The 26,393-nt window shown below is 50.1% G+C and overlaps 1 protein-coding gene across 3 annotated transcripts in view; it reads left to right on the top strand.

Moving 5' to 3' along the window:
* Positions 1–3,071: 3,071 nt before the first annotated feature.
* SLC15A2 (solute carrier family 15 member 2) overlaps positions 3,072–26,393 on the top strand; it is a 77,421-nt gene continuing 54,099 nt past the window's right edge. The window contains exons 1-4 of one of the 3 annotated variants that reach the window (XM_025192980.1): positions 3,078–3,187; positions 11,361–11,452; positions 12,981–13,242; positions 23,633–24,070. In XM_025192980.1, the coding sequence (XP_025048765.1) occupies positions 23,948–24,070 (123 nt within the window). In that variant the 5' untranslated portion in view covers positions 3,078–3,187; positions 11,361–11,452; positions 12,981–13,242; positions 23,633–23,947. Of the gene's footprint in view, positions 3,188–11,360; positions 11,453–12,980; positions 13,243–23,632; positions 24,071–26,393 lie in introns of all 3 variants that reach the window. The other 2 variants (XM_025192981.1, XM_006036642.3) reach the window with 2 other exon arrangements.

Raw genomic sequence — 26,393 nt, 5'->3', positions numbered from 1 at the left:
ATTGCAGACACTCTGGAGCAGGGCCCTGCTCTTGTTTCTGTGTGGCACGGAGAGTAGTGGGGCTTCTAGGTGCCGGCTTCACAGACACCACCCCTGCTTCTCCCCGATTCGGGAGGCAGATTCAGCTCCTGACAGGAGTTGCAGCAGCCTTGGGGTTGCTCTACCGGTCTACCCTCTTCTTGCTACCCGTATGCCCCCAAAGCGGCATCCTCTCTCTGTGCTCCCCACTGCCCAAGGTGTGTCAAATAGCGGGGGGACTGGATGCTGGTAGCACTGTGATTGCTGCAGATGCCTGTCGCTGGGAGGGGGATCTCAAGCTGGCCTCTTAGGGCCAAGGACCCCAGGCAGAGAGAGGGGGAGAGTGAGACACAGCATCCTTTTTGCTCAGAGCAGAGGAATCCTTGTTTCCTTACGCCTGCACGCCGCTGCCTCGCAGCTCAGCGAAGGCACAGGGCAGTTAACGTGTCCTGTCCCTCGGCAGTTTCACGGTCCCTGAGGAGTTATCACCGCTTTGCCTTGAAACTGCAGCCTAACGCTACAGCCGACTAAGCCCTAGAGACCTGGCGTCTGGTTGTTAGAAACCATGGAGGATGCTTGCTTCACCTTAATGAAGCTGTTGGGGCAACCCAAACCCTGAATCGTGTCATATTCCTCCCCCTTAATATGAGGGTCAAATGTTCTGGGAGTACCAAACCTCCATCCGTCCCCTTCCCCATGCCCGTTGCCATCATGTGTTTGTGCCGTTACCACTCTTCCCCCACGTGCCCACACCTGCCAGTGCCCGAAGGTGTCTGCAGGTGCTGAGGATGAGATGGGAAGCGGCAGGAGGGAAGGAGGAAGGGGGATGCACAGCTTAAGGCTCTGGGCAAAGATTCAGGGGATTTGGTTCCTGCTGCTGCCATGGAGCGCAGGCATGGAGTGACCCTGGGCAAAGCACTCGGGCAAGGCGCTGGCCGTTTTCCAGGATGACGGTCCTGCTCTCTCACCTTTTGCCTCTCCTCCATTGTCATTGCAAGTGTTTGAGGACAGGGGCTGTCTCCTGCTTGGTGATGTTCCAGCTCAATCCAGAGTGGGGACCATCGGTGTTACTATCCAAGTAACAGCAGCAATCCTCTATGTGCCCAGGGACATGCGTGCCTGGGCCTGCGTTTTTGGAGCATGAATATTTCAACCTCCTGCATCAAAGATCTGCTCCTACATAACCTTCATCCGAGCACGGTAATTGCAAACCAGAATTGTATGAAAGGAAGAATCTTTTTTTTTCCTCTCTCTCGAAATTTAACAGAAATGCACCAAAAGATTATATTTTCTCCGGTGGTTGTATATCACCATTTCCTATAATTGACATGTGTTATACATTTCACCATCTCTAGAGCTAGTAATTTATACAAAATGAGCATTGTTGTTAGCTCAAGGAGGGCACACTGAGTCCTTCCTATCTATCTATCTATCTATCTATCTATCTATCTATCCTTCTAATCTCTTCCTTCCCTTCCTGTTTTATAATGCATCCACAGAGAAGGAGGAATATATTAGCCTGATTTTCAGTTTCCCAGATCACTCTATGACTGTAGTTATTGCAACTATTTGAAGACACCGTGTACAGGAAGGAATGGATCTATTAACATAATAATAATGATGATACCAAATTACTCTCCCTCTTTGGAAATAGAGCTAGTCGTTTTTAGAAAGGCTTAACTGTTGGTAGCAGTCAATCAGCTGGCATAATTTGGGCTCTGAGTACTTGATAACTTTAAGGAAAATTGCTTTTCAGAATCAAGTGAGCATCCATTGACCTGAAGGAACATGGTTTGCTTCTCAGGGAATTTAGGACTCAAAACACAGCCTGGGCTATATTAGATGAGGCCTTCTTGAGAATGGCATAGAAATGTAAAATAATAAAACCACCATCTGTCTTGTCAGTCAATCAAAGCTAATAGAAGAGAGAAATTATCCCTCCGACTTTACCATTATTAGATCTTCTGTTTGTTAACAATGGGAAATGTCAGCAATGTAGAAAACTGGCTTATTGCCTCAAATTATTTCTAGGTGTCTTTATCCTGGCATGAATGAATATTGTTCTGATTCTGAAAGATATTTCTGGATGAATTCAATAGAGAGGCATGCTATGTAGCATCTATCCCGTAATTTATTGTTAGAGATAAAACTGAATGAAAGATGGAGAAAATCTGTTGTGAACATTTGGCTTTGAAGAATGGTGATGGCTCTAGAGCAGGGGTTCCCACACTGTGGTACACATACCCTTGACATCTTTTGGGGGGACGTGGAAGAAATTGTGTAATGGCAGATTTAACTTTCATTATAATAATAAGTGGCATTAAAATATAAAACATATGCCGGTAGGAGAACATGAGCAGCTGGTAAGTCTGGAAGGGGTATTCAATAAGAAAAGGTTTGGGAAACTCTTCTCTAGACAAACCTGAGGCCTGTTCCTGCAGGCTGCTGGGACTCTTGTATTGCACTCAAGCCAAGATCTCTTACGATGAAGTTAACACAAGGGTGGGCAATTATTTGGGCTGGAGGGCCACTTAAGGAGTTTTGGTGAGCTGTCGCAGACTGGGTCAGCAGCCTACTGACCCCCTCCTTGGCCCCCCACAAAACTCCCTAAGTTGAGGGCCACACTTCTCTCTCTCTTACCCCCACCCTATCCCCACCCCACCTGAAGCTGCAGCATGCTCCGATCCTCACCCTGCCCACCCAATACTATGCAGTGGCCAGAGCCACTGGCTGCCTGCAAGTCGTATCCCATGAGTTCATGACCACCTGCCCATGGGCCACGTACATCAGTCGGCAGGCCAGATCCAGCCCATGGACCGTATTTTGCCCACCCCTGTGTCAGCATCTATAACAGGGAACCCTTACCCTGTTAGGGAAAAGAGAAAGAGGCTTTTTCTGGGAAGGGTTTTTGTGAGCCAGACAAAGGCAGCTGACAAGGCGGAGGTTAATAAACAGCCCTGTGGTCAGGCCAGCTGATAGGTCACCTGAGCAAATGTGAATGGGACTTGAGCAGCATATAAGCCTGGGACTGAGTCATGCCAGGGAGTCTTGCCCTGCAAGCCACTGGATGAAGAACCCCTGGCCAGGAAGGCTACAGGGGAATACCGGGCTGACCACCCTAAGGACTGCCAGCCAAATGCTGGTGCCCTATGAAGGAACACAACCCCAGGTAAGGGGAAGTCTTGCTGCAAAACAGCAAGCTATTTGCTACACCTGGAGCAGGTTAAATTTCTGTTACAAACAGGGTGCCTTTTACCTTTGAGTTTTGGACTGGCAGTCCGAGATTGGGACTAGCAGGGGTGATATGGAGGTCACAGCCGTGCCTGAAGGCACAAGATGGACTGGAGTCCTACCAGGGGCTGAGAGCTCAAGACATACTGGGCTTGAGCCTTATGGGGTGAAAGCCCAGGAAAGGATTGCAGTCAACACAACTCAAGCCAGGTAGGGCTGGGGGCCCAGCTGGAGCCAAAGCAGGCTCAGCACCCAGAGCAAGGTAGAGACAGGGCAAGGGGCCCAAAACTAAAATAACTGAGAGAAGAGCTGGTGCCTAGAAGCCAGGTCCAGAACAGTGGACCCAGCTAGAGAAACACAGCGGAGGTTGCGAAGGCTGGAGCCCCAACGAGAGAAGGGTGGTACAGTGACATTTGTGAGGCCTGGGCATGGTGTAAGGGGTGGTCAGAGCCACATAATGAGCCCTTAAGGTGGAAAGTAGAGATGTCTGAGCTCAGAAGTGTGAGATCTGACTTGGGAAACCCTGGGGCAGCCTGCCTTTTTCTAAAAGATAAACACATCAAGGCAAGGCAGACAATTGAAAGACAAGAACAAAGTTGATAAGGGCTGAGGGGGCTCCAGGGACATTACGGCCATCCCTAGAGAGGGATCCTGTTACAGTATCTCATAGGTTAGACCCAGGTTTGGCATAGCTGGGTTGATTTATGAACTATGATAGATTCCACTGGTCTAGTCCATGGGTGTCAAGCCCACAGGCTGGATACCATACATGGAGCCATATGATCCAGTCCATAGGTCCTTGATGGCCTCAGAGCCAGTCTGGCCTATGCTATGTGAAAACCCAGAGCCATGGGTGCTTCACATAGCACAGAGGGCTGACACAATATGCACTGCATGCTGGGCCTCACTGGACTGGGCCTGCACACTGGCTCTGGTGTTCACAGATGGCCTGGGACCCAATCTGAACTGGCCAAGAGCCATGGCACAGGCCCATCTGGCAGGACACTGCATGCAGCACATGCCCATGCCAGCTCCCTGGGCCATGGGCAGTGCCCACACAGTCCATGGGTCTCAGGCACCACAAGCCCTGGAGTGGCTGATACACATTGCCCATGGCACAGGGGACTAGCACATAGAGCACACTGCATGTAGCACCCCTCCAGACTGGCCCTGTGTGCTGGCTCCAGCGTGGTCCCACTTAGCCTGCAATTCACCCTCATGCAGCCTGTGAGGCCGGAGGAGTTGAGACCCTGGATCTAGGCTTTGGCAAAAGGCACGTAGAAGACTGTCCTTAAAGTGGAAGGATTTATTAAAGATAGCAGCAACAGGTACAAACAAGCTTCCCCACAACTTGAAATCCAGCTTTGTCCTCACTGTTTACCATGCTCGGTCTTGAATCAACTAGGACAGGCATTAGATGTCTGATGTTCACTAATACACAGCAAGGGCATGTCAAAGCAGAGGCTGATGACGAAAAAGCCCATGAAGAGGTCATGGTGACGTATCCTCAGACGGGCACATCACATGCTGCAGAAGGGGGTTCCCGGCAGGAGGTGAATGCTGTGGCACAGGACTTGCCACCTGCACTCCTATGCTCGCTCTGTGCTCGCATGCCCATGGCTCCTTGGCACATGCAGATAACCAGAGCTTCCCAGATCACGTAGCACTTGCCCCTCCAGGTAAAACAGTTGGACTTGCTACAGCCATTAAATATCCTGGGATCATTCATATTCCCCTCTGATTCCTGCATTTGCCCAGATAGGAATGGGATGCAGTAGGTAGTAACTGTGGAGCACAAGATCAATGGCTAATAGCTCTCTGCAGGATTAGACTGAAGACCTGTGGAGGGTCATTACCCTTAATTGCAGCTGCTTAGAGATGAATTAGAAATGCCTCAGGGTTAAGGCTTCCCTGGAGGTCAGCAGAGTTGCGCAGTGGGTGGATGTGACCCATGTCACAAGGCAGCTTGGTAATTGTCTTAAGCACTTTGCTCACAGGGCGTCTGCCCCTGAGCTAGCTCATCCCAGTGACGCCTCTCCTGTCACTTCAGTGCAGCGGAGTGGCACTCTGCAATTATAATAATAACAGGCTCCCATGCGGAGGCTGACCGGTTACACGTTGTTGCATTTTAATTGTGGGATGTCCCTGTCGGGGAGCAGCACGGGGGGAGTGGATGGGAGTTTTGCCACGGACACCAGTGGAGCCCTGAGCTCAGCCCAGTCATAGCCAATGCTGGGTGCAGGTAGTTACACAGTGGGATCAGGGCGGCCGCCCCTGTCTGAGCCCGTCTCCCGTGTGTATCAAGAGGTTGGCTGGATTGGGGCAGGGGCGGCTCTGGAGCTCCCTCTGTCCCCAGGGCAGCTCGGCACAGTGGCAGCGGAGGGTAGGGGAGATGGGAAGGGGCTGCTGAGCAAAGGGGAAGGATGAGGATGCCAAAAGCAGGGGAGGCTCCTTCCTGATTCAGGGACTTAAAGTCCCCGGCTGCTGTCCCATGCCATCCTGGTGAAGGGGAGCTGGGAGTGGGGGTGCACCCCCTTTACAAAACCCTGGATCTGCCCATGGGTGGTTGGAGCCCCCTGGCCATGCATTTAGGTCGATGTGTTTATAAATGGCTTCGCCGGGTACTTCCGCTGCTGACTGCCACTACTGATGTCATAGGCCTGACTGGCAGGGGGACAGAGCCCCTCCGTTTCCAGCCGGAGCCCATTGAAAATCAGGGTCCAAGTACCCCATGCTAGGAAACTGAGCTATGGTGTCCCCCCAACATTGCAAGCTGCTTCTGGAAACAGGCGGCATTGACTATGCTGAAAACCTTTGAGCTGCCTGGTTTCCTGCTTGCAGGAAATCTTTGAGTCATTCATCTGGTTCTCTGCCTGTCTGTGGGGAGGAGGGGGAAATGATTCAAACTTCTACAGAAAGGCAGGTCCTAGAGGGCCGTAACCAGGTCTTCAATCAGAGAGATGTGTGTAGGCTGCAGCTGACCAACCACCTGACAAAGCCATGAATCAGGTCTGCAGCTTTATCATCTCAGCAATATTTTTGGGCTCATAAACATTGCGTGGCCCTGGCAGATTGCCCTAATAAAATGCCAATTGCCTGATAACATCTAAAATTAAACCACAGCAATGTGCTGATAGGGGGAGATCATCAACACTGTCGATGCTACAGTAGATATTTTGAAATGGTTTGTACAATGCACCGAGGATCTTGGCACAGGGGAAATCTAGAAATATTAGTGGCATGTGCTTACGTGCAAGCAGGCGTTTATAACTCCTGGGACTTATGGAGCACCTGTTATCTGAGGATCTCCCCCATATCTTATCAGCATTGGCCAATCAAACCTCTGCCCCCTACACTAAAGGAGATAAGTTTTATGGAAGGAGAAACTGAGGCTCAGAGAGTTGAAATGCTTGCTCTTGATACAAACAGCCTCCGTGCCAGGGGACGGGTAGGCTGCCAACATAACTCCCACCTTCAAGAAAGGCTCCAGAGTCTATCCTGGGAACTGCAGTCCGATGAGTCTCGCCTTTATCCCTGGAAAGTGGGTATAATCTATGATAACGAATAAAATCAGCAGTTATATGAACAAATATGGTTTGCTGGGGATCATATTTGAAAAGATATCTGAAAAGAGCCATCTAGGCAAGGGATGAAAGGGTGTGCTGCTAAGGAAGCCTGCAAAAAATAGTAGGAATGTGTTGGGATAAAATCAGGAAAGCAAAGGCAGCAATGAGTTACAACAGGCAAAGATGACAAGAAGGGATTCCCCGAGTAGGTCAGCTAGAAAAGACAGTTCAGAGAAACTCTGCCTTTGCTGCTCATGCAGAAGGGGGATTAATAGTGGAAGGAAAGCGGAGCTGCTCGAGAGCTATTCTGCTTCAGGCTGCGCCAGGAATGAAACAAGTAATATAAAATGCATGCTAATGAAGAAGGATAAGGGATGCAGATCATGGTAAGGGAAGAACACCTCAGAGCACTTATGGCCATTTAAAATTGATTTAAGTCAGCAGAGCTGATCAGCATTCAGTCTGGATGGCACTGGCCAAAGAAATCTCAGAGCTGGTGGCAATATTTGCAAACTCTCGTCTTCCCGGGAGGACTGGGGGATTCCAGATTAATCAGCCTGATATCAACACCTGAGGAGTTCCTATAGCGAAGTATAAAACTTTCCTTATTTGTAAATCTCTGGCTGTCACTAGTAGCCAACACAGGCTTGTCAAGAGCAAATCTTACCAAACTAACCAGATTCTCTTTTTTGACTGGGAAGCAGTTTTGGTGCATAAGGAGAATACAGATCCCATTTTTAACATGGTCCCACATGATATTCTCATTAGCAAGCTAGAGAGATGCAGGGTAGAGAGAACTGCCATTAAGTAGCTCCATAATAGCCTGAATATCTGGAAGCAGCTCATGGGTTGATGTCCCACTGGCAGGACATCTCGGGTGAGTTTCCTCAGGGGTCCGTTCTGGCTCCAGCGCTGTTTGACCTTGCAATCGGTGCCGTGACTTCAGGCCTCTGAGTACCGATCAAGTTTGCAGTGATGGACAAGTGGGAAGAGTTGCAAGCACTTTTAGGAGGTCAGGGCAAAAAGTCAACAAGGTCTTGAGAAATTGGAGAACCGAGCTGTGTGCAACAAAATGACATTCAAGCAAGGCCAGCGCAGGATGCCAAACAGGGAGGAAAAACGAACCGGACAAACTCAGCTTTAGGGAGGAGTGACTAGTGAGTAGCATTTCTGCAAAGGATCTGGGGGTTTTGGTGGATCACAGGCTCAACAGGAGTCAGCATTGATAAAATCAAATTTTGGGCTACATGAACAGGAGCTTTGCATACAAAGCGTGGGAGGTGAGCAGCACCGCTCTGCCTGGCAGCGGTTAGGCCTCAGCTGTTCTGGGCTCTGCATTTTGAAAGGATGTCAGGAAACTGGAGAGGGTCCACAGCTGAATGATGCAAAGGATAAAGGAATTGGGAGCTGGGCAGGGCAAGGTTGAAGGAAGTATGACGGTTTGGTTTGGAGAGGAGATTAATGGGGGGGCAGTTCTCAAATATTTGAACGGCTGCTGTAAAGACAGCAGAGGAAAATTGTTCTGCCTTGCCATAGAGAGCAGGATGAGAGGTGATGGGTTTAACCTGCAGCACGGCACATTTAGAGCAAATCTCAGGAAAAGCTTCCTAACAGCAAGAGCAGTGGGACAGTGGAACGAGCTATGTGGGGATGTGTGGTGGGATCGCCACCCTTGGGAAGGTTTCTGAGAAGAGGCCTTGGAGGCATCTGCCAGCAATGAGTTAGGACAGCGAATCCTGCATCCGTGCCAGGTATAGGACTTGCTTGACACTTCCAGCCTCATGGGTCTGCAGTTGTCTCGGTGTTTCCATGTATTTCCCCATCTCCCCGTCCGCCTCTGCTGTCCCACTTCTTCACTGACTGCACCGCCACCCACCTTTCTCAGGTGCAAAACCACATTTCTCTCCTTCCGGCCTGGACGTCTGGGTTCGTGTCCCATTGCTGTCCACTGCGATCACCTCCACGGGTCTGAAATTACTTCTGTGCCGACATCGCTGCTCTCTCTCAGGGCCAGCGATGGAGCTACTCGGAGACCAGGCAATGTTCATGTAACAAAATACAAAAAGGGTTGGAGGCAGCCTGGCCTAGTGATCCTGGACTGGGGCTGAGCAGACTTCAGTCCTGTCCCTGGTGAACTGTGGGCACCTCTGTCATCTTGCATTTCAAGTGGGGTCATGCCACTAACCTGTATAAAGTGCTTAAAGAGCTATAGGAAGCCTGCAAAATTCAAAGATTGTAGTTTTATATGTTTTCTTCTAAGGTTTTCACACCTGCCACATCTGGCTGCCACCTTCTGTCTTAATTAATAAGAGGAAAGGGCTGCCGTTTTGTTCTATTTGTGTAACAGCAACCACGGGAGGGTGCTGCCCTGAGCCTGGGAATGCAACTAATCCTAAGCCTGTGATCACGAACTGAAGAGGAGGAAGCACTGGCGTGTGAGCAGAAGGAGGTGAGGCCCCACGGCTTGTGGTGTCGACAAAGGAATGGGCTGATCGGGGATTCGTGAACACCGTGAAGGGCAGAGGCAGGACCTCTGAGAGGCCCTTTGCCTTTGTGATGCCCCTGATTTAGTCTTTGCACGAACAAGCCACTTTAAAGCGTGCACCTAGTTTCGGGAAGTCCAAGATATGCTGATCTTGAACCCTAGAAATGCACATGGCTGCGTAGTGTGGATGGTAGAGATTGACTGTCCCTCAGATATTAGGTGCAGGAGAAGGATGCTCCGCCTGTATAACTTATATCCTTACGAGTTGAACTTGAGACTTATTTCCTAGTAGCTTGTTTAGCTCCCTCCATCTTTTCTTCCCCCCTTATCTCAGCTCTCCTGTCCTTTCCTTCTGAGAACACCATCCGTTTGCCGCTGACCTTGATCTCACTTCTTGCCGTCTGGATATGTATTGATCTAGATAAGATGTGATTATATTTTAACAAGCGTGCTACATTCCAGAAAGTCTTCATCCTGGGCACGGCATGGCACGGCACGAGCAGGCAGAGGGGGAAAGGGAGGCAAACGGGGAAGCTCGGACGCAGGCTGCTGCACTCTACAAACATTCAAGGGACACGAATAGCCGAGGCAACCCAAGCTGAAGGCCAACTTTCTGCACGGTCACAGTGTGTTGGCTCTTATATGCCAAGGCTCTTCACGAGCCCTTTTAAGTCAACAAAAGTCTTGTCCCTGATTTCAGCTGGCTTTGGCTCAGGTCATTGTAGAATAGCCCATTGTACAAGGCTGCCCTTGAGCGGTGACGTGTTATACGGAGTATGCTACTAGAGGAAGAAAATGAAGTTCACTCCAGTGCTAAGGACCTGATTGAAAGCTGGGAAAAACCAACATTTCTCTTCTTAGCTCTGAATTGGGGAGGAGCGGGGTTTAAAGTGAAATCTCAGATGATTTCCATGCCCTCAATGAAGTGGAAAAGAGTCGAAAACTTTCATGAAGCAAAAATCTGAAAGGCAGAAAAAAAAATTGGTTCAGGTCACACAGTTTTCCCAACACTTTTGCAACATTTTGTTTCCAGAGCAGCCTTTATTAGATTTATAATAAATGAACTTAAATGTGAAAATACAAAGTCATTTTGAATGGAAAAGTATTCATCCATTCCACCCCTGCTGCAAAGTGCTGGGAGGAATGAGCAGAAAGCAAAGAAAGAAGGGACCCAGAATCGAAACCCTGCAATAACCCCGGTGGGAAAAGACATTGTAGAGTAAGTTTAACATTGTAAACACCTCCAGGAACATCTGGAGGGTCTGGAAGGAAAAAAAAATCACTGCAGAAAGTGAATAAATGAAAAGGGTAGAGGTAGACTAGAGTAGGAAGGAAGAAGAAATTACCACATTCCTTCAAATAGTGCACACTTTAAAACATGAAATACGTCTTCTAAACATGGTCTGTGTCTGAAATGAAAAGGGAAAGAATTAAGTATTATAGGCATCATGTAAAGGCTGTATCTTTGTATTTGACATTCATTTTTTTGTCCTTAGTCCAAAGTTGAGAGTCATAAAATTTGGGTGCATCTTCAATTGAAGGATATCTTCTATACCAGGGAACAGAGAAGAAACTCAGCCAGTGCAGCCTCCTGCTAGAGCTCTCACATAGCCGTAGCAGCATCTTGACTTCGTGGATAGAGACCCGATTGCTTGAAGTTCAGAAAGCTGAAGTCCTATTGGCTTCCTGAGTGAGCTTGGGAGTTGCTTCCCTGCTATGTGACTCTGTTTGCCCTTCTGTAAAATGGGAATAATGATGCCAACTTACTTTGTCAAATGCTTTTCAATGGACTGAAATAGAAAACTGCACCAGAGCTAGGTGTTGTTATTTGTTACCAGAAGCTCCTGTCAGGATCTGGACCTGGCTATGGCCAGGCTGTATATATGAGATCTTCCTTGCCTCGATGAACTTACAGGCAAAAGGCCTGATCTGATGAACCCCAAAGCATTTGCATCTCTCTACCCCTGTGACCAGCAGCCTTTGGCTTGCTGCTTTTTTCACACCCCAAATGTTCCTGTTCACCTTTCCCCTTACAAGAGACTGTTTTTTCTTTCCATCAGATACTGCAGATTGAAGCCAAGAGAGTGAGTCTCAGACACAAAGTCATGTCCGTGTAAAATCAGGCACAGGGCAGACGATTACCATACCCAAGGTGGGTCAAGGGGAAGTTGTCAAATGCATTCATTAGTTGTACATCAGTGTTACGACGACTGGAACATATTGAATCAGCATTTTCCTCTCCCGTAAGCCTAGCTGTTGCTTGTGGGTAGACTTCTTATAGGTTCATTGGTAGTGCTGGGTGTTGAGGAGGACCTTGAGAGAAGAAGGGATGGTGGGTGTATAGATGGGTTCAGGGAACAAATGCCAAGAGGCTTGTAGGAGCAGTGGGAAAGGAGGTGAAGGAGGATGGTCTTGTTAGAGGGCATGGGACGGACACAAGAAGAAGTGAGGTGAACAGAGATAAGCAGGGATGGGCAAGATACAAAAGGCTGGTGAGATGAAGGCAAGACGTGTGAATGCAGTGCAGTGGGTCAGAGGTGCACCAGTGGAGGGATTTGGAGGAGAGATGCCAGAATAGTGCAGACTGGGTCAGAAATGATCCTGGACGCTGCTCCAAATGGATCACGGAGCTGGAACAGCTGGAAGCAGATGCTGCTGCCAAGAAGTGAGTCCAGCCACGGCGCACCCGGGGGTGGTGGGACCATGCGCACATGCCCCTTCCTGTGCCTGGGCCACGTGGGACTGAGGGTCCTGCCGTGAGCCAGACAAAATCCCTTGGCAGGCCAGATCTGGGCCATATTTTGCCCAGCCCTGGACTAGAGGTCCTGAGATAAGGCAATCAAATGCTCACCAGGGGCTTTGTTTCACATCACTGCTCAGTCAGTTGGGGCTTGCAAGCCCTTCTCCATCTTTTATCCATAAAACATGTGCATGGAGATGGGGCCTCTCCCAACAGAAAGGCCTTGCCTCGAAGAGAAGATGACCACCCTGTATAAAGGGGTGGGTTTTTTTAGTGAATCATTATGAACAAAACACGGTGTTAGTAAAGCCTGTTTAAGGAGCTTCCTATTGATCCGGCTCCCTCTGACAATGATGCTTTTGCAGCCGTGCGTGGTTTGACACTTCCCAGGGATAACTGGGTCATTGCTGAAAATAAGGGTCAATGCGCGTGGAGGATAAAAAAGACAAGGGCTCCTCCCTTTCAGGGAAGCTTGTGACTTGGCCTCACGTGGGGACGGGAGATGCATGGCAAGTGCAAAACCTGGGCAGAGAAAATGATGATTTCTATTTGGGGCCCATCATTAAGGTGCTGTCGATGTAGAAGGGGCTCGGCGAATGCCGCACCGACGAATTGAGCAGACACTGCTCTAGGGCTGAGCATCAAAGCTGGTTTCCTAAGCGATGCTAAAGCCCCGTCTGTTCTCACAGACTTAACTCCTGATGCATACACCTGGTTAAGGCAGCGGGCATGGATCACTGTAACGACAGCCAGGCCATGGGGTCATGCTACTTGCACCAGCTGAGGGTTTGGCCCAAGCTAGTCTCGATCCCAAAACTGCTCCCTCCTAGGAAAGACAAAATGTCCTGCGGCTAACAGGGAAATGTGATTATTCACGACTGTCAATCAGGAAATTCATGTTAATAAGAGGCTACGTTCAAGGTGGGGCTTGCCATTGCAGGATTCTCTGTTTACGGACGGTGAAGCTAAGTAACGCCGCCTTGTCTTGAAGATCAGAAATAAAAGCAAGTTCAACGGCATTTTATTGAGTGACCAAAGGATCACTGCCCTGAAGTGAAACATTAACAAGGCCTGGAGAGAAAAAACCAGGAGCGCTTTTCGGGATTCCTTTTCAGCCAGAGCCAGGCTGGGATCATCTGGAGCGCGGGACAGAGCAGACATGGCTGAGGACGGCACAAAGCAGACGGCCAAGGGAGAAACAGGTGAGAGATTCGGTATTTGCTTTCCTTCCTGATGGCAGAAAAGACAGGGTAAACAGAGCACCCGGAGGTACACGCAGGTTGTGTTTGCCTGTTGCTTAGTGGCTGCGGACCAGATTTTTAATGGTCTTTGGCTACTGGCCCAGTACTGATCACAATGAAAGTCAAGTGTGCAAACACCTTTAAAAGTTAGAACAGGTGCCTGTGCTGGAGACGCCTGGAGTCTGCTCCTGCCTCTGCTACTGTTCTGATATTTGGCCTTTGGCAAATCACTTAGCCTCCTGGAGACAGATCCTTCGATGAGGCAAATCAGTGCAGCTCTGTGCAAAGCAATGCCGCTCTGCTTTTCCACCCCCTTTGAGAGTTTGGCCCTCCCTGCCTCAGTTTACCATTACTCATTTAAAACCATCCTGATGTGCCATGCTGTAGGCTAGTGCCTTGCATCCAGGGCTTCAGAGAGGTTGAAGTCAGCAGAGGTCCTCTGACCTCCTGCATAACACAGGCTATAGTGTTTGCCGTGTATTAAGTCCAAAGACCTGTGTTTGACCAAAGCAACCAGTGCTTGGCTAAACCACATCTGCTAGGAAAGCATGCAGTCTTGGCCTGAAGACATTAAGGCTAGGTACAGACATTCAAAAAGCCCGAGGTGGAATCGCTCAAACCTCCGCGGGTTTCTGTAAGCACCCCGGTTTAGGTCGGGACCGAACAAAACGGGAGTTCACGTTTGGAGGGAGCGGTGAGGCTGCCTGCATCGTTGAGGCCAGCAGGTTGAGGGTGCTCGAGTGAGACCCACAGCATCCCTGGGCTGTCGGAGATTGCAGAGCGCTGCTGAGCCAGTGCCAGGCATCTCCAGCCCGCTCTGCTCCCTGTCACTGCCCTGGCTCATGGGCCCTTGGGTGTTTCTCAGTGGGTTCCCACCCTCCCCGCAAGCCAGAGCGGTGCCGGGGAGCTGGGCACGGCCGAGCCCCTCTCCGCCGTCAGCAGTGAGCATCAGCTAAAGGCTTCTGCAGCTTGCCCAGGTCTGACGCGACGCCAGCTCCTGGGGCCGTGGGTGTCTCTTGGTGGGTGTGTAGGAGCCCATGCCCCTGGGAGCCAGGCATGGCCAACCCCCTCCTCCCAGAAGCAATGAGCATCAGTAGCAGGCATCTGCAGCCCCCTGCGAGGGGGGACTAGCAGGGACCTGCAAAGGCACCTGGGATACTGGCGGACAGCAACCAACCTTTTTTCACAAGCTGACCTGGTGTTGAAGTTATGTTCACCGGACCAATCTAGATCGATTTAAGTTGGATACACAGGTTTATCTTAGACCGGGGTTCTCCATTTTTAAAGCAGTCTGCGTGCTCCCAACTTCTGTTCAGTTGTTATAGACCGGTTTGCAACCACCTAAACTAGAAAAAAGTGTCATGTCTGTACCTGGCCTAAGAGATGGCAAGTCCCCATCTCCCTTTGCTGGTTCATTGCAAGAATGGATCGCCTTCACTGCTGATAGTTTGAGCTATGAAGGGAAACAAATTGGTGCATAAGTCCAAAAGACCTGCCTGGAAAACTTCACAAATCTCCTTTTAGTCTGAAGTGGAAATACCGTGTGCTTGTACAAGCACATTGACTGCAGGAAAGCAACAAAGATAACCTAGGAAGCGATGTTAAATACAGATGGGTAGACCTAGAGGTCACATCCGACATTTTGGTGGGGTGTTTCTCATAACCTGCCTGTTAATATTAAAATCTTGACTAAATGGAAAGAGAAGAGGTGGTGGAAAGGACAGTAATATATAGCAAAAAAAAAAAAATCTGCACTCCCAGTGAGATGTGATGCAATATTGCAATAAACAGTCGTGAAATAACTTGGGTAAAGATCTATGGACTCTAAAGGAAAAGGGAATTGCAATAGGGCATTAGACCTCCCCAAGGCTAATGGAGAGCAATAATGAAAAGTCCTGACTCTTAATGACCTCATATATAATGATATATTATATCATGAAATATAGGGCTGTAAGGGAAACTATGTAGTCTGTCCTTTGCTCGTGGCAGGCCACCCCCAACATGTTTGTCTAACCGGTTCTTGAGAAAGCCCTGAGCAGGGATTCTCAGTCCTCCTTTAAAGTGCTTAAGTATCCTTGTAGCTAAGACTTTTTTCCTAATTACTAATTTAAATCTCTTTAGTGCAAATTAGAATAATAGAAAACTAGGGCTGAAGAGGAGGTCATCTATTTCAACTGCCTGCTCAAAGCAGGATCATCCTTGTATAAACCATCTCATCCAAGTATTTTGTCTAACTTGCTCTTACAGCTTCTCATGCTGGGGAGTCTTCAGCCTCTCTGCCTAGTCTAAATATGGATAGAGAACAGTCCATCAGCTTTCTCCTTTCCACATTTGAATACTGTTACCAAATCCCCACTCTTGGTTTTCTCCAGACTAAATAACCTCTGTTCTTCCAGCCTTTCCTTCTAGGGTTTCATAGACCTCCAATCTATATCTATCTATCTATCTATCTATAGATATATATAGATATAGATATATATAGATATCTATCTATCTATCTATCTATCTATCTATAGCGACCTACCTCTACCTATATAGATAGATAAAGATAGATATATAGAGATATATATTTGTTCTGCACTGAACTCTTTCCAATCTTTCTTGAAGTGTGTTTCCTGAAACTGGACACAGTACTCCAGGTGAAGCTTCACCGGGGCTGAATAGAGGGGATGGATCTCTTCCCTTGATTTGCAGGTGATGCCGCTGTTAGCACAAACCAGTACCCTATGGACTTTTTCTTGCAAAAGGAGCACACAGTGGACTTGCACTTTGCCTGGGATCCCCCAGGTTCTTCCCTGGAGTAGTGCAGCCTGGGAAACCAGTTGTCCCACAGTCTGTATGTATGCATTTAATTGTCCCAGACCAAGGGCAGGACTTGGCACTTGTCCTTATTGAACTTCATGGCTAGGGACAGACATTCAAAAAGCCCGAGCCTGAATTGATTCAATCTTTGCAAGTTAGTCTAACCTGCGTAGATTGAACCAATTTGCAAGTAAATAGATATACACCTTTGATTCTGGAGATGCAGGCACATGCCTGCAGTGGCTCAGGCTAGAAGCTGGGGGATGCTTGAGTGAGCCCCGGGCTGCAGGGAAGCTGTGCTGAGAGCGGAGGCATGGCCAGATCCTGGCAGGCCTAAGTATGATTGGGGAGGGGTTTAAACCCCAACCCTGCCTGCAGGGACCTAAGCCAGGGTTTGCCTGGAGGGCGAGGGGAATGCATGCCCTGCTGGGGTCCCCATCCCCACAAACTTGCTTGCTGCTCCAGTTGCAGGAGCGTGGCCAGACCCCTGTAGCCTGAGGAGCAGTGGGGGTTTAATTCCCCAATTTTAGCAGGGGGTGGCACAGGCAGTGATAGGCTCTGCTTGTGCACCCTCGGCCATGACAGCCAGATGCCAGTAGCCTGAAGGGAAGCGGGGAGTGGTGCAGGCACTGACACAGCTCTGGCTCCATCCTGTGCTGAAGATCCCATCATGCAGGGCCTGTGCTGCAGTGCCTGGGCCGAGTCCCTCGGAGGAGCTGCGAGTGGCGCCCATGCCAAGGTGGGTCCAGCCGCGGGGAGGGGGTAGAGGATGTGACCCGGCTGCAGGCGCGGAGGGAGGGTGAGGGGGAGCCAGGGCTGATCACGAAGACTGACTCACCGCTGCCTCCTACTGCAGCAGCACAGCCCAGGCTGGCGAGACCCTAGAAGGTGGGGGTCAGCACCTGCCATCTCTCACCTCCAGCCCAACATGGGGGCCCCAGTTTGCAGGGGGACTGCAGCTGGAGTGCAGCTCCCCACTCCTCTCCCTCTCCCAGCCGCAGCGGTGGAGCGAACTGTTGCAGTGGCTGGAGGGGAGGCACCTGTCGCCTGCCGCCTGCTCGCAGTGGCGCTGGGCGTTCGGGGTGGGCTGCCACAGGTCAATTGCCCATGCCCCTGGGCTGCAGCAGGCTGTGGCGATCCATTGCTTGCCACTGCCCATGCCCATGGCCTGTGGCAGCTCAGTTCGAGCACCCGCACTGCTGTGAGCAGATGGTGGGTGACAGGCGCCTCACCTCCACCTGCTGTGATGGTTAACTCCGCTGCCAACAGGAGGCGGAGGGGATGGGGAGCCGTGCTCCAGCTGCAGTCTGCCTGCAAACCACGGCTCCCACGTGGGGCTGGAGGTGGGGGCGGTGGGCACTGATGCCTGCCCCCTAGGGCTGTCCCAACCTGTGCCCTGGGTCCTGCCAGAGGGGATCTTCAGCATGGGATGGAGCCCACGCTGGTGCTGCCCTTTCCCCTCAGGCTACCAGGGTTTGGCCATGCTCCTGCTCCTGCTGCTGAAGCAGCAAGCGGGGTGAGGATGCCTGGCAAGGGCTGCTGCCCCCCTGCCAGGCAGACCTGGCTGCACTCCAGAGCAGGGTTTCACACCCCCACCCCCTTCTCCGCCAGCCAGGGCAGTGATAATGCTCCAGCTAGGGAGGAGAGTGGTGGGGCCAACCCTGCGTGGCAGGAACAGACAGCCCAGCCCAGCTCAGGGATGCAAAGCATGCTGGGATGCTGGGGGACACTGATTTAACTTAAACCAGGAAGGCGTCTGGGACAGAAGTTGCATAAACCGGTTTGACCTCAATCAGTTAAGCCTGATACTACATTCAACCAGGTTAAACTAGTTTCAGCCATTTTGAAGCTGGTTTATGTGCACTGAACATCTATTCTGTTATAGGTTTAAACTGGTGCCTGATCACTTAAACCAGTTTATGTGTAACTTCTGTCCCTAGCGCATTTGATTAATCTTGGCCCATTTTTTCAGTTGATCAAGGTCATTTTAAAGCCTAATGACATCTGCAAGTGTGATAAGCCCGTTACTTCTCGTTCTACCTTTAGTGGGCATGGAGAACATTTGATCACTATCCTCTGTCTCACAACACTTCACATTTGGAAGGCAGGTATCAGATCATAGAGAAGCAGGGCTGGAAGGGACCTCTGGAGATCATCTAGTCCAACCCCCTGCCTGAAGCACTCCTTGTTACCCCTGTCCAAATCACCCTATACAAATCCACAATCTAACCTCTTAGTAACGACTATCAACCCTGATACAACACGAGACAGGGTGGATGGTCATTACTAATTGGTTAGATTATGGATATCTCCCATCACTCTTCCCTTTCTTGGCCTAAACAAACCCATTTTTCCAGCTTCTCCTCATGAGTCATGTTTTCTAAATCTCTGATTATTTTTGTTGTTCTCTGGATTTCTTCAAATTGTCCAAATCTTCTTTAAAATGGAGTGTGCAATACTGGACACAGTGCTCCATCTGAGCCCTTACCAGTGCCGAGTAGAGCAGAATCATTACTCTTGCTAATGCATCCCAGAATGACACTGGTCTTGTACAACAGCATCATAACATTGACTCCTGTTCAGTGGGTGGTCCCTAACCATGGTCTTTTTCTGCTGTACTGCAGCTTAATCTGTCTTTGTGCATTTGATTTTTCCTTCTTACGCATAATACTTTGCAGTTTTTTTTCAAACTGAATTTCATCTTACTCCACTTTGGTCCTTTTCCCCAGTGTATCAGAATCATTTTGAATTCTAAACCTGACCTCCCAAAGTGCTTGCAACCTCTCCCTATTCAGTGTCATCCACAAAGTGTAAAGTATTCTCTCTCTTCTGTCATCCTCATGGTTAATGAAAGTATTAACCAGGGCAGATATCAGTGGGAACCTGCTTGATATGTCTGTTTGACACGACACTATAGATAAGTACACTCCGAGTCTGGTTTTTTTAACCCACCTTATGGTGATTTCATGTAGATCCTATTTCCTTAGGTTTCCGCTGATAATGTCATGAGACTATTAAAAGCTTTACAGAAGTCAAGAGATATCCCATCTATTGCTTTCACCACCTGCTAGTCCAGTTACCCTGTCAAAGAAGTAAATTACACTAGTTTAACATAGGTTTTCTTGACAAATCTATGATGGCTGTTTCTTATCCACTTATAAACCTCTGGGTACTTAAACTGATTGATTAATAATACGCTCCAGTGTCTTTCTGTTAGTCTGGTGTATATTCCCCAGACCCTCCTTTCCCCCCTTTTAAAGACAGGGGCTGTGTGTGCCTTGTTTGTCTTCCTTGACTACACGTGTCTGCCAGGAGTTTTTGAAGATAATCGCTAGTGGTTTAGAGATTGCTTCAATACTCTAGGGTGAATTTCAATGGCCCTACTGACTTGAATGCATCCAACTTGCCTGAATATTCTTTAACCTGTTCTTTTTCTATTGCATCCTGTAGTCCTACTCCCTTATAGATAATGATAACGGTGTTACATTCTACTCACAATTAACCTCCGCGTGCACCTGGATTGGAGCGGGGCTGGTGGCAGGGGCTATGGGGAGTTTTAGGGTGGCTGCAGCCCCCCATGGCCCCTGCTCCACTGCACTCTGTGGGGCCAGGGAGCCAGGGCTGTGCTCCAGGCTGCGGCTGGAGCTAGCCGCCTGGAGTGCAGCCCTGGATCTGCCCACCCTGCGGAGCACAGCCTGAAGGCAGGCAGCTGGGGCTAGCCTCCTGGAGCGCAGCCTGGCTCAGTCCTTCCCGCACAGACCCAGGGGCACATTCCACTCCCAGACCCTCCCAGGCTGGTGGTGTGCAGTGGCAGGAGCCCCCCTCCCCGAGTCCTGCTCCCCCCACCCCAGCTGGGCAGCTTGTCCCAGCCCTAATCTCTCCCTTGGTGTGGGGGCATTGATCTGACCCCCCCACACACCCCTTCCCTCCCCACTTTGTCCACCACAACAGACTTACCAGCTGGAGGCAGCTGTGTCCAGTGTGGTCAAGGACTGCTGCCTGTTTAATCTATGGCTGAATCTCCAAATCAGCACCAAATCTTTTCCGAATCGATTTGGAGCCTTCTGACTGGATTCAGAGCTTTTAATGGGTCTCCCGATTCGATTTGGCTGCTGAATTAGGCCTAATCTCCTCCAAATCGAATTGGCTACTGAAGCTTTGCACTGCCCTATGGAAGAAATGCAGGCATATGCCTGCAGTGGCTCAGGCTAGAAGTCAGGGGGTGCTAGAGCAGCCCTCCCTTCCTGTCCACAGCGCTGAGCTAAGGGGGCGCATGGCCAGGCCCCGGCAGGATGCTCTGATAAGGGAGGGGTTCCCCCACTCCTGACCAGCGAGGGAGCCAGCAGGGAATTGATAACAGAACATTTAGTTACATAGCAAGGAGTTACTCAGGGAGTTGTTAGCATTTCAGCCCATCAAAACAGAACCAAAGCATCTCTCATTCGTTCAAGCTCTTCTTATATAACTTTTCCAAGGAAGGAATGGAAGGACATTACCAGCTACCTGTAGATTAACTCCAAAAAGCCCTAAGTCGACACTGTCCTGTCTGCCTTTGCCCTGTCTCCCACAACACAGACTGTAGCCAGCATGTGGTATGCTAGCTAGTGCTGAGAGGTGTCTGTGTAAGGCAGAGGGGTAGGGGAATCCCTGCTTGAGCAGGGAGAAGTCGGGGGAGAGCAGGAAGAAGCCAGGCAGATGCTGCTGTACAGGTTGTCCTGGGCCGGGAGTGAGTTAGGCCACTGAGGCACTGGCCCAGCATTGCTCTTCCCTCCTGGCTGACTGGTCCACCTGCTCCCTGGATTCAGCCACTCCCCAGCTCCAAGGTCCAACAGCTCCACCAAGAGGGGATGGTCCCTAGCCATGGCACCACACAGCCTCCCCCAGCCTTTCCATCCTCCTGGCTTTATTGCTCCTGGGATAAGAGTCTCTGTGTCAGCTATGGGAGATGCTTCACATCTCCCAGTTGCCTTGGGAAGCCAAGCCCTGGCAGCTGCTCCCAGCTTCCCACCCCAGCCAATACCCAGCTGCGATTCTCTCTGCAACATGTGGCTCAATTGCATGCCCGGCCTCAGCTCCCACTCCACGGCTCCGGGACTGTGGCCGGGTTGGTTAGCAGGTGAACTGGCCACTGCCCAGCTCACCCTGGGCACACACAGTAAGACTCTCCCTCTGATTTTTTTCCAGGGGGCCCCTGGGCCCATGTGTTAATCTGCCTGTGTAAGAAAGGCATCAAACATTTCCGCCTTCCCTGAGTCATCCATTCTCCCTCATCTTCCTGGTTAGGTAATGGACCTCTACTTTCCTTCATCTTTCTCCTACATCCAATGCATTTATAGAACCTGTTCTTGCTAACTTTTACATTCATTGGTACCTGTAATTGATTCTGTGCCTCAGCCTTTCTGATTCAGACCCCGCATGCTTGAGCTATTTGTTTATACTTCTCTACAGCCATCTGACTTTGCCTCCATCTTTTTTTTTTTTTTTTGCCCATTGCCATTTTGATTTTTAACCTGAAGCAGACACATCAGTCTCTTTCTGGACCTCCTTTCAGGTCTTATTTTGCATCCATCTGCATTTGTGGGGTTTTAGCTAGGTCAGGGGCGGGCAATTATTTCGGGTGGAGGGCCACTTACTGAGTTTTGGCAAGCTATCGAGGGCCACATTTCCCTCTCTGGCTCAGGGAAGCAGGAACAGCCACATGGTCCTAGGCCAGGTCCTGCCACCAGCTTCCCCTGGGTACTACTGCCCCTGGCTCCTGTCATCTTTGACAGGCAGCCAGGAGCAAATAAATATTAATTTTCTAAATTTTTTAGGGGCCCCATGGGCCAGATAGAATGGCCTGGCGGGCCGGATCTGGCCCCCGGGCCGTATTTTGCCCACTGACTGAGTGTTTTCTTACTTGTACAAAGTCGGGCTCTTCACTTATGTAAACATGGAGTCGTTTACATGTACAGGATAAATAGGTGCAGGGTGGTGGAAATATAAAGCCATCTTATATATCTTTTCCAAGGGAGGTGGTGGGGTCTTCAAGAAGAGACTGGACAGGCACCTGGCTGGGATCACATGATCCCAAGTTGGGTGACCCTTTTCTTGCCTGCCAGGGGGCCGGACTAGATGGCCCACTGAGATCCCTTCTGACCCTAGAATCTATGAATCGATGAATCTAGCAGCCTGGGGGGACTCAGTGATAGAGACTGAAAAATTTTCCACCCTATTTATATCATGCTGGTTTAACAACTTAGTTGCTGGCATTTCCAGCTAACCTGTGCATGCACAGAACAAGCAGGTTTTTATCAGAACATTGTCTAAAAATATTTGATCCATTAAAACAACAAAGCATCTAGAGCCTGACTCAATGCCCACTGAAGTGAGCTCCAGATCAGGATATTTTGAATGGCCCCTCTGATCCAGTGCTGGGAGTTGAGATGCACTGGCTCCAGTCCTGGACTAAGTCCCTTTCTCTGCACTTCAGCTTCTGCTTTGCCGGAGGCTACATTAACACTTGCTGACACAATGCTTTGAGGTCCTCAAAGGAAAAAGGCTACGGTATGGAGTTGTGACCATTCATGGCTAGGACCTGCACATGCAGGTGTCTGGATTGACCGAGGCATTAAGGGGTGAGAGGTCTTTTCTCGCAGCTGTGCTGCATCTTGCCAGGGAGCCTAGAGGACACAGCCAGCTGCTGAAGCCCCCTTTTCAGGTGTTCTTCACAAGCAGGGGATGCATGGGGTTTTACCTTGTGGTGGGGCTTCCCTTTCTCCTGGACAAGTGTCTGGATGCCCTCTCACCAGTAATTAAAGCCATCTCCACCTTAAAGGATGGTGGGGACAGGATCTCTTCAGAGTTGTGATGGGTATGGAAATGCAGATAGGAGCTTCTCCGGGGTAGGGAAGAAGGGGTGGGAAAGACCATCCTATGTTCAGCAGTATTTTTGCCTGGGGTGGCAGTGCACCAAGGATATTCTTGATGTTCATTAGTAAACCTCTCAAAGTCCCTTCCAGGGGGCTGAAGGTGTGTTTGTGGGGATGGGCGGGGGGAAGAAGGTGGAGAGGAAGTCTGCAAGGTGCTGTGTAGGAATCAAGGGTCCATGGTGCAGGACAAGAGGGATGTGGCACCTTGGGGAACAATGCAGAGGTCCCCAGAGTGTACTTGGTGAGAGGTATTTTTTTTCTTCCTAGGGGGATGCTCTTGGGTGCCTCTGTGCTGGGGCCTGTGCCAGTGCCAGGGCTTTACATGGCTCTACAAGATGATGCAAGATCCCTTTGGGAACATATCGGGGACATGTATATGCTCAGGACAGAGGAATTATCGTATAATTCAGGAGGCGCAGGAGCCAGTCAGGTCTAGGGCCTGAAGGGGAGAGGCAAATAATGCAACAGAAATATAACCGACAGGTAGCTTGTTTGCACTGGCTATCAACATGGGACTTTCCTCCAGCCCCCGGCAAGCTCAGGAGCAGAGAGAAACGCCTGTGGGCTCTTGCACAGCAGATCTGTTACTGAGGTCGGCCTGAGAAGCAAATTTTGCTCCTAAACTTATGCTTCCACAGGCTCCCGGGGTGCTCAGATGTGGGATTTTCATTCAGGTCACATCTGTATGGCATGCAGTTCTGCCAAGTCCTGATGTGGGTACGATAGGTGGAGAAGTGCCAAGCAAACAGGTCCCCACCACGAACGGCCGAGAGCACAAATCCATTATTTTGGCAGAGCCCCCCCACTGCAGTCTCCTAGGACTCTGCTGTTGTCTCATCCCCGTCGCTGCAGAAACGTGCTCGATGAGGGTTAACTTAAACTGAATCAAACTCCAAACCCCGAGGTTGGAAGACTTCCCGGTCAACTCACTACTACCACATACCATGGTGTGAATGGAGGCGAGAGGGAAGATGAACGCTTTTCAGAGAGACGTATCCAAGGAAACTTTGTTCACTTCCATTTCTGCAGGAGACGATGCCCCCAAAGGAGCTTGCACTTTGCAGAAAAAATCCCCGGTGAGTACAACATTTGGTTTCCTTTTCCCCCCCACCCCCCTTTGCTTCCTGCTCTGTTCCCTCTCGCTGTCTGGGGATCTCTGTGTCCTTTCCTCTGCTGCGCTTTGTGCAGACTGACAAAGCACCCTTCTTGCATCAGGTTGGAAAGTGCATGAAAAACTGGAGGCAAAACCTCACCCACTAACCTGATTAAGCAGAGAAAGGGCAGCTTAAGGGAAGGGGCTGCAGGGGTGGGGGTGGAAATGAGCTGTCAGTCTTTGGGGAAAATGCAATGCTGATTTCTGCCTCTTTTTTTCTGAAGACTCAGTCCTGTGCAGGACAGCGGTTCTGAAATAAAGAAGCACGGTGTGCGAGGGGGGGGAGCAGGGAACCGGACTGTTTATTTTCTTAGCTTGGTCAAGAGTCACTACAGACGCAGCTTATAGATCCTGCCAAGCCATGGGAGTGACATGATCCTAGCGCTGGCCGTAGACACGTATTCCAGGGCTCCCTCTCTAGGAGTGAGAGTTGCAGGTTTAAATCTTCAGCCAGATCCTGCTGAGCATTTTCATGTCACCCTTCTTTGAATGTCCGTGCCGATCGCCAGGCGGATTCTCGCCAAGCAGCTGGAGCCTACACATTTTTTGCCAATTCCCTTGAGCTCAAATGTTGCCCTTCCTGCTGCTTTGATGAAGATTTTTTTTTTCGGGGGTGGGGGAGCCATGAAAACTGATGCTGCTCGCTGCAGGACAGAATAGTTGCATTTGCTCTAAATTTCCCCTGTGACTTGCATTTGCCACAGTCCCGATGCATAGCCCTTACCTAAAGGAATCAGAACTTGTGGTAGAGGTGATATCTTTTATGAGACCAAGTAGTGGTGGTCTAATGAAAGAGATCACCTCTACCTCGAGTTCTGCTTCCTTTTGCCTCCAGACCAATACGGCTACAACCTGGATACCCAGCCCTTATCTAGTTTTTTTACCTTTTTAAAGCAGCTCCAGGATCACTAAAGCTCCCGGGAAGTCAGTCTATTTTATTAATCCCATTTTACAGATGCAAAGGGATGGTAAAGCTAACATTATCAAACACAGATAGTTCAAAATGAGCACCTATAACACTGATTCCCTCCAAGGGTGCTGCAGGGTGTCTTGAGATCCTTTCAAGGGTGACACGGGGTGCCAAACATTGTCAGCACTGTTAAGTGTGCAAATACAATTCACAAGATAAACCCTGAGATTTTAGGAGTCCATGGTGCCAAAAACACTCTGCCCTCAACACTTTGCAGGCTTTCTGAATGCTTTGCAGCAGAAGAATTGCTCTAGTATTTTTCTGTAGTCAAAAATGAGTGAAAAATAAGAGCTGGTATTTTCCAAGCGGCGCCTCGAGCCTAAAAAATGTTGAGAACCGCTGTCCTACAACAACGTATTGGCATGTTTTGGTGCCCAGATGTCTGGAATCCAGTTATTGCTCAGCACATCTGCACTTACTCACATAAGGAAAGGCACCTGAATCCAGGCTGATTTTCTTATCACTCCGGGCACTTGTACACATGATGCCATTGCCATGTACACGGGATGAAAATGTCACTTTGTGCGGCTCAGTGGTGTCACGCTGTACACGTGCAAGAGTTTTGGAGGTTTAAAATGAATTTGCATAGTTGCAAACTACACTACATGCCCATGTAGTGTAGTTTGCAACATTGCAAATTGCAACGATGCAGCTGTCAGCTCACCCCCCGGCCGAGGGAGAGGCAGGCAGGCTCTGCAGAAAAAAAGAATTGGGCCCGTCGCTGCTTCTGCCTTCAGCAGGCTCCTGCAGCTGGCAGGATGCCTGGGGCCGCCTGGGAAGAGGCTGGCTTACCCCTGGGGCAGTGAGGGAAGGTGGCAGGAGGGCAGCTTAGTTTGCTGGTGGCAGGGATGGTGCACTGGGTGCTGGAAGCCCAGGTGGGCTGCTAGCTGGTTGGATGCTGCACTGGCTCAGAGGCACCCGACCCAATGCTTCCCCAAGCCTGGCCAGGCTTTCAGCACCCTGTGCACCATCCCTGCTGTCTTCTCTGGCCGCCAGCAACCACAGCCACCCTCCATTCACTTTCCCACGCTGCCCCAGGGGCAAGCCAGCCCGTTCCCAAGCAGCCCCAGCCGTCCTGCTAGCTGCAGGAGCCTGCTGAAGGCAGAAGCAGTGAGGGGCCTGATCCTCTCTTTTTTTTTTTTTGTCCTTTTTTTTTCAGCAGAGCATGCCCACCTCTCCCACAGCCAGGGGGCAAGCTGTACTGATGGGCTGAGCAGCCCCTGAGTTGGGGGGGGGCGGGGGGTGTCCTGGTCCTTCCCTCTGTGGGGGGGGCGCC

The sequence above is a fragment of the Alligator sinensis genome, unplaced genomic scaffold (genome assembly GCF_000455745.1).
Source record: "Alligator sinensis unplaced genomic scaffold, ASM45574v1 scaffold1452_1, whole genome shotgun sequence".
NCBI classification, from domain to species: Eukaryota; Metazoa; Chordata; order Crocodylia; family Alligatoridae; genus Alligator; species Alligator sinensis.
This window is presented reverse-complemented; position numbering and strand designations above follow the sequence as displayed.